This window comes from Chiloscyllium plagiosum, chromosome 37, assembly GCF_004010195.1.
Source record: "Chiloscyllium plagiosum isolate BGI_BamShark_2017 chromosome 37, ASM401019v2, whole genome shotgun sequence".
NCBI lineage: Eukaryota > Metazoa > Chordata > Chondrichthyes > Orectolobiformes > Hemiscylliidae > Chiloscyllium > Chiloscyllium plagiosum.
In genome coordinates, this window is record NC_057746.1 from 30,733,106 (window position 1) to 30,741,448 (window position 8,343).

The 8,343-nt window shown below is 49.9% G+C and overlaps 1 protein-coding gene across 1 annotated transcript in view; it reads left to right on the top strand.

Annotated features, from left to right (window-relative positions):
* Positions 1-8,343, top strand: part of LOC122541556 (butyrophilin subfamily 3 member A1-like) — a 23,987-nt gene that overhangs the window by 14,753 nt on the left and 891 nt on the right. The window contains exons 3-4 of the mRNA XM_043678386.1: positions 3-70; positions 168-292. Coding sequence (XP_043534321.1) covers positions 3-70; positions 168-292 — 193 coding nt within the window. The remainder of the gene's footprint in view (positions 1-2; positions 71-167; positions 293-8,343) is intronic.

The following is an 8,343-nucleotide window of genomic DNA, read 5'->3' on the forward strand; positions in this document are numbered from 1 at the left end:
AGACAGTCAGTCTCTGTCAACTCAGATTGGTGTTTGGTTTATTTCAGGAGGAAGTTTCTCGGAGGAGGAGGTAGGACAAGCACTTTACTGAAACTGATTGAAAATTGATGAAATTATTCAGGAAAGTCTTTCTGGTGAATTTATGATAAACTGTTTAATATTTACAGGATTAGCGATGAGCTTGGTCATGACCTGTCACGAACAGACAGTGTCCTGTCGACTGAAAAATCCAACATGCTTTTACCTTTTACAGTGTGGACAGAAATAGTGGAGGCCATTAAATTGAATAAAGGTCAGATAAGTTCCTTTGTGCTGATTATAATTTATAATTTAAATTGTTATGTATATAAATATCAAAGAGAGTATATTTAAGCACTCAATTATCCAGAAACCTGGATTAATCTGGCCTTGAATGTCATTGACATCAAGGCAGCATGTGACCAAGTGTGACACCAAGAAGCCCCAGTGAAACAGGAGTCAATGGGAATCAGGCGGAATTCTCCATTGGTGGGAATTGTACTGAACACATTGGAAGATAGTTGTGATTATTTGGAGGTGGATCATCTCCACCGCTGGCCTTCACAACAGCAGCTCCTCACGCCTGTGTCCTCGGCCCAACAATCTACTTCAGCAGGAATGCTCCCCCCAGCATCATGTCAGAGATGGGGCTGTTTGATCATGATGCATTGGTCAAATGGGCAGATCAGTAGCAGATGGAACTTAATCCTGAAAAGTGTGAGATGATGCTCTTTGGAAGAAGTAACAAGACAAGGGGGTAGTCAATGAATGACAGGACACTGTCCAGCTCAGAGGGATCTAATGGTGCTTATCCATAGATCAGTGAAAATGGCTGCATATGTTAATAGGGCAGTTAACAAGGTGCTCCCCTTTATCAGTTGAGGCACAGATGATAAGAGCAGGGAGGTTATGTTGAAGCTGTACAGGATTTTGGTTTGGCCACAGCTGGAGTACTGTGTGCAGTTCTGGTCTCCTCACCAGAAGGCTTGAATGGTGAAAAATTGCAGCATGCTGCTGTGCAGAGGGATCTGGGTGTCCTTGTGCATGAACCACAGAACGCTGGTGTGCAGATGTAAAAGGTAATTAAGAAGGCAAATGACATTTTGTCCTTCATTACTAAAGGGATTGTCTTTAAAAGCAGGAAGTTTAAGTTGTAGTTGTATAGGGTATAGGTGAGGCCACATCTGGAGTACTATGTGCAGTTTTGGTCTCCTTATTGGAGTAAGGATGTACTGACACTAGCGAGGTTGCAGAGGAGGTTTACCAGATTGTTTCCGGATTTGAGCGAGTTGGCTTATAGGGAGACACTGAGTAGACTCGGGATTATATTCATTGCAATTTACAAGAGTGAGGAGAGATCTTATAGAAATATATAAAATTATGAAGGGAATAGATAAGATAGAAGTAGAGAGGATGTTTCCACTGGCAGGTGAAGCTGGGACAAGAGGACATCGCCTCAACATTAGGGAGAGCAGATTTAGGACTGAACTGAGAAGCAACCTCTTCACCCAGAGGGTTGTGAATCTCTGGAATTCCCTGCCCAATGAAATAGATGTGGCTTCCTCAGAAAATGATTTTAAAGCTAAGATAGATAATTGTTTGGACAGAAAAGGAACTAAAGATTATGGTAAGAGGGTGGGCAAGTGGAGCTGAGACCACAGAAAGATCAAACCATGATCTGATTGGTTGGTGGAGCAGGCTCGAAGGACCAGGTGGCCTATTCCTGCTCCTAGTTCTTATTTTTGTAAGTCCCCAGAACATTACCTGGGAATCTGGGTTAACAATCTGGACTACCTCCTCCCCTCACAGGAAACTCAGTGTCGATCAGTTCATGGATGGATCTGTGATAGCTTTGTCCTGGAGCTACCACACATCCTCAAAATACTCGGTTTAAATAACCTCTCCTTGGGTTTCATCCCAATATTGTGGGTCTGGGACTGAAACTAACTTTTCACTCCAATATAATGTGACTTACAAAGTGCACTATTCACTTCTCAGGAGCACTGCTGTACACAGCCATCCTGTTCCAAGGTCTTCTCAGATCTAAAATACAACCCAAAGTTAAAACTAAAGCAATAGGTTGTTCTTCCTCAGTCAGGGGGTTGAGCAATGGTGTCATCTGCCCGGACCACAGTGGGTAGCACTTGTCCCCTAGGAACCAGCTTGTAGGGCACCTGGACCCTCAGACACAGCAGGGACATGAGAGTGCTCCAGGGTGTAGAAACCATGGCAGCTCCCAGGGTACTGGGGACACAGCTTCAGGAAGTGGAACGGGTGATTCCAGACAATCTGCATATTAATGGTTTGGAAGCACTTCCTATTGATGAACTCCACTGCATTGTCATATCGCCCTCTCAATGGAAAATAGCAACAGCTGATGGTTCCCTGTACCTGGGGGAAGACAGTGATGTTCCTGAATCCTACTGCCTGGGGCTGAAAGACTGACCTTGACATGGGGAAACGAGAGGAACTGCTGAGATCTTGTACAGATAGTACTGATCCATTTGTGGGTGGGTGACTGAGAGATCCCGCACAGATCCCCAGTGGCCCCCTGGAAGAAGCCAAACACATCAAGGTTCCACACAGCTGTCCCCTTCTCAGGCACCAGAAGAGGATGGGCCCCCACTTCCTCAGCTCTCAGGGCCCGATCCAGCAGCTGGGACAATTCAGTCACGAGGTCCCAGGACAGACAGAGGCTGCATTGTCAGGTTCCAGGCCTCACAGATTGTTTGGAAGTGGTGCCAGTCCTGTATCGATTATCTTCAGGAAGTGGGACTGGTGATTCCAGACAATCTGCATATTAATGGTTTGGAAGCACTTCCTATTGATGAACTCAACTGCATTGTCGTATCGCCCTCTCAATGGAAAATAGCAACAGCTGATGGTTCCCTGTACCTGGGGGAAGACAGTGCTGTTCCTGAACTCTACTGCCTGGGGCTGAAAGACTGACCTTGACGTGGGGAAATGAGAGGAACTGCTGAGATCTTGTACAGATGGCACTGATCCATTTGTGGGTGGGTGACTGAGAGATTCTGCACAGATCCCCAGTGGCCCCCTGGAAGAAGCCAAACACATCAAGGTTCCACACAGCTGTCCCCTTCTCAGGCACCAGAAGAGGATGGGCCCCCACTTCCTGAGCTCTCAGGGCCCGATCCAGCAGCTGGGACAATTCAGTCACGAGGTCCCAGGACAGACAGAGGCTGCATTGTCAGGTTCCAGGCCTCACAGATTGTTTGGAAGTGGTGCCAGTCCTGTATCGATTATGACCATACCCACCTTTGCTTTGCCCCTGCCTGCCTTGACTATTTGACTTGCTCCTTACCTCAGCCTCAGATGGATCCTTCTTCTCATTCTCTGTCTGGCTCTCACACACAGTGCGCTCCCCAGCCCCCCCCCCCCCACCCTTAGTTTAAACCCTCCCAAATTGCTCGGATTGAGTGGTTTTGAAGAACTTACAGAAATGATTAATGAAGGCTGGGCAGTGCATGTTATCTGTGTGGACGTCAGTGAGGCATTTGACAAGACTGCGCAGAGTAGACTGGTTAACAAGGTTACATCATGTGGAATACAGGGAGAAAAAAGTCAAAACAACAGCAGTTTTAAAAGGGAGAAGAACAAACAAAGGAAGCACATGGTGAAGTCATTGAATTAGAGAGAGAGAGAAAACCTGCACAGTTACTGCCTCTGCAGTTTGAATTCATGTATTGCTGGACATCGGAGTGCATCTGGGAAAATTAACAAACAGTGAAATTCACAACTGATCTTAGAGGAACTCTTGGGCGAAGTTCACAGCACAGAATCAGATAAGTTAATTGTTGTTTTAAGTGTGGCCTACAGAGAATCTGCAGTAGTAAGTAGAGTGGGTTCTTTCTTGATTATATGTTTTTGGAGATATGTCTCTTGATTAAACTTAAAATATAAACCATAACTATTTACCCATGGTCGGCATGGACGGGTTTGACTGAAGGGGCTGTTTCCATGATGTACATCTCGATGACTCTATAACTCACTTTTTGGGTACAAAATTGGCTCAATCTGAGGAGACAGAGGGTGGTAGTGGAGGGTTGCTTTCCCTGTAGAGGGCAGTGTATCGGGAATCTGCAATCTGCTGCTGCTGTCATTGGAACTTGAGGCTGGAGTGGTGACACTTGTTGTAACTGAGTGCAGCTGGGTGAGGCCGAGAGCCTGGGGCCTCTGGTGCTGCAGCCTGCCTGCCTGGAGGGACTCAAACCTGGGATTCTCTGTTGCTGCTGTCTTTGGGAGCCTGGTGGTTTGTGTTTCTTCTCAGTGAGTTGAAGACTGATGTAATCACACCTGCTGTTCTGGGGAGAAGGTTTTTTTTAAATTTATTTGTGGGACTTGTGCATTGCTGGCTGGGCCCAGCAATGATAGCCCATCGCTATTTGCTCTTGAGAAGGTGGTGGTGAGTCCACTAGCTGGGGGTTGACCCACAATGGCAGTAGGGAGGGAATTCCACGATTTTGACCTGTCAACTGTGAAGGAACAGCGGTATATTTCCGAGTCAGGCTTGATGGGGAACTTGCAGGTGGTGGTGTTCCCAAGTACCTGCTGCCCTTGTCCTTCCAGTTGGAAGTGGTCGTAGGTTTGGAAGGTGCTGTCACAGGATCTTTGGTGAATTTCTGCAGTGCATCTTGTAGATAGTACGTACTGCTGCTACTGAGCGCTGGTGGTGGAGGGATTGAATGTATGTTGATGTGGTGCCAATCAAGTGGGTTGCTTTGTCCTGAATGGTGTCAAGCTTCTTCAGTGTTGCACCCATCCAAGCAAATGGGGTGTAATCCACCACACTCCTGACTTGTGCCTTGTAGATGGTGGATAGACTTTGGGGTGTCAGGAGGTGAGTTGCTCGCTGCAACATCCCTAGTCTCTGACCTGCTTTTGTAGCCACTGTGTTTATGTGGTGAGTCCAGTTGAGTTTCGAGTCAATGGTAACCCTAAGGTTGTTGACAGTGGGGGATTCAGTGATGGTAATACCATTGAATGTCAAGGGGTGGTGGTTAGAGTGTCTTTTATTGGTGATGGTCATTGTCTGGCATTTGTGTGGTATGGATGTAACTTGCAACTTGTCATCTCAAGCCTGGATATTGTCCAGATCTTGTTGCATTTGAGCTTCAGTATCTGAGGAGTCTCGAATGGTGCTGATGACAGAGGGAAGGGCATTGATGAAGCAGCTGAAGATTGTTGGGGCTAGGACACTACCCTGAGGGACACCTGCGGAGATGTCCTGGAGCTGAGATGACTGACCCTTCACACTACCACCATCTTCCTTTGTGCCAGGTATGACTCTAACTGCTGCGGAGGATTGGGGCCCAGTGCCTGTGGACTCAGGTACTGCAGCCAGCCTGACTGTCTGGAAGGATTCAGCTTGGGACATGCTGCTGCCGTAGCCCTGAGAAGTGTGGTGGCCTGCACTTCTGTTCGGCCGTTGCCCAGAAGGCCTGTTCCTGGAGCCTGGACTTATACTTTCAGTTGGGGGATTCAGGCCTGGACATTAATTGTTGGGTCCAGAACACTTGCAGTGAGTGGCGGTATTTTGGAGTCTGTGTCCTGGAACTGTTCGGTGCCTGGGCCATCTCATTATTATTAAGCTGTGACTATTTGCTGTCAGTGACTATTGCCACTGGGTATTGGGGATCTCTTGTTTTGGACCTCTGGGTTGGAATGGGGGGGGTGGTTGGTGGGTAGGGCAGTGATGTCTGAGGTGATGGATTGGCAGGTGAGGTCTTACGGCTCTCTCTCAGTTTTCTTTACCTACTATTTGTGTGTGGGGGTGCAGGGGTGTGTTGGTCCTGGTCTGGGAAGGAAGATAGTAACTGCAGGCAGTTGAAACTAACTTCCGAACTACCACCTTCACTCTGTGGGGGAGGGTTCAGGGGTCAGATGTGATGACCTGGAGGAGGACTGGGCATTGGTCAGGAGCAATGCTGAGTTAGACAGGATGGAGGGAGATGTGGTGCTCACGGACAAGATCCCCCTCATTCCCATTGGAGAACTCCAGGAGTTTTTCAAAGTGGTGCTCTATCAATGAGACAGAGTCCAGTTGGATATGGACTGGTGGACTTCTCTACTGTTGCTGGTCATGTCTCCCTGGCAGCTGTTGGCAGCTCCAGGAATGGACAAGAACACGAAGAGGCTGTGCGTGGGATTCCTTTGCATTGTCCTCAGGGAGTGAAAGGGAAAATGAGTCCCTCCACCCCGCTCACTACGTTGGGTTTCATTATTTTAACTGGTAGTGGCAGCCGTGAAGACATCCATTGCTAACCTCAATGTTAACGGTAGTGGGAAGGCTCAGCACAGATTCTGTATCCTCTCCCTCCTCAGGGAACAGAGGTACACGGTGAGCCTCCTGCAGTAAATCCAGACCGTTTCAGGAGACGAAGCTATGTTGCTCCTGGATTGGCGGGGAAGGGTCTTCATGAGTCACCTGACCTCTAATTCTGACGAGTGGCCATCTTGTTGACCCCTTTTTTCCAGCAGGAGATGGTGAGGGTCAAGGAGCACGTGCCAGGCTGTGTGCTCCAGCTCACAGTTTATTTCGGAGGCACGGAGCTTCACTCTGGGAACGTATACGCACCTTGGATGGGCCCTGAGCAGACCTGCTTCTTCGGGGAAGTCTCTGTTCTTCTTAGCTCCATCAGTGAGGGTGAACCCATCCTTCTCAGGGGGAGATCTCAGATGTATCCTTGTGGGGTGGGACCAGGGTGGTACCCAGAAGAGATCAGTGTGGGTGGGGAGGTTGAGGGACTTGGTTAAGACCTTTGACTTGGTAGTTGTCTGGTGATCTCTCCATCCTGATTCCATTGCCTTCCCCTTTGTGACGCCTGGGGTCGGAGTGACCAGAATTGACCGTCTCTATATTTCCAGGGTGTACGCCTCCCGTGTTCCGAAGGTCTGCATGTGACAGGAACTGCTCTCTGATCACAACCTACCGTTCAGCGTCAGGGTTGGGTCGGAGGTGTACTGGCCCTTTAACAACGTGCTGATGTAGGACAAGCGGGTTCAGGACTCGTTTTGTCACTTCCAGACCAGCTAGAGAAGGAGAGTGGTGGGGAGGGCTTCCTCTCCCTGAGGCTATAGTGGGATGTGGGCAAGGCTCATGCCCGTCTCTCTGTCAGCAGTTCACGTGGGGGGTCAGTGAGGAAGAGGTAGAAATCCAGGATTGAGGGGTTGGAGAAGGAGCTGCTCAACCTGGAATCATGTCTCAGTCAGTCTGATGTGGACCCGGCCCTGTGGGGGGTTGTATGAAGAGAAGAAGGCTGCGCTCCGGGATCTACAGCTCACTGTGGGAGAGGAGTGTGTCAGGTCTGGCCCCTGTCCACCCAGCTTTATTCTCTCTGTGTGGAGCCATTCCTGTGCCTCTTGTGTAAGCAGCTTTCGGGTTTCACTCTGCGCAGGCCGGGGCTGGAGGGGATTTTTCCGGCTTACACCGACACCGTGTTCCTCGTGGCCACAGACCCAGCTGACCTGCGGAGGATGTGCGAGTGCCACGAGGTCTACTCTGCAGCGTCCTACACAAGGGTCAACTGGAGCAAGTGTTTGGGAATTCTGGTCGATCCGTGAGGATGGAATCTCCTGCCGGAGGAGTTCCGGTGCTTCACGTGGAGTCCCCCTCCCCTCCTCTACCTGGGAATCCACCTTCACCGTGCTGAGGAATCCTGGCCGGGAATTGGCACGTGTTGGAGACTAAGATGACCACTCCCCCAGCTCACTGGACAGGACTGCTCCGAGTGATGTCCTACAGGGCGCGAGTGCTGCTCAGAAACCAGCTGGTGGCCGCCATGTTATGGGACCGGTTGGTCACTTTGGGCCCTCCCCCTGGCTTTGTCACCGCCATTCAGAAACAGCTCCTCGGGTTTTTCTGGGACAAGGGGCAACACTGAGTGGGACCGGCTGGTCACTTTGGGCCCTCCCCCGGCTTTGTCACCGCCATTCAGAAACAGCTCCTCGGGTTTTTCTGGGACAAGGGGCAACACTGAGTTGCTGCTGCGGTTCGGAGTCTCCCGCTTGAGGAGGGTGGTCAGGGGCTGGTGTACCTTCACACCCAGGGAGTGACTTTCCACCTTCAGACCCTGCAGCGATACCTTTCCATCGAGCCTCCTCCAGGGTGGGGCACCTGATGACATATTGCTTCCGTCAGGTGCACGGCCTCCATTACGACACACAGTTCCTGTTCATGGAGTGGTCCCGGCTTTGTGTCTTCTTCCAGGAATTGCCTGTCTCCTACCTGGCCCCCAAACACACATCCCCCTCCCCACCCCCACACACTCCCCCACACACACTTTCCCCTCTCCCCCAAAACACACA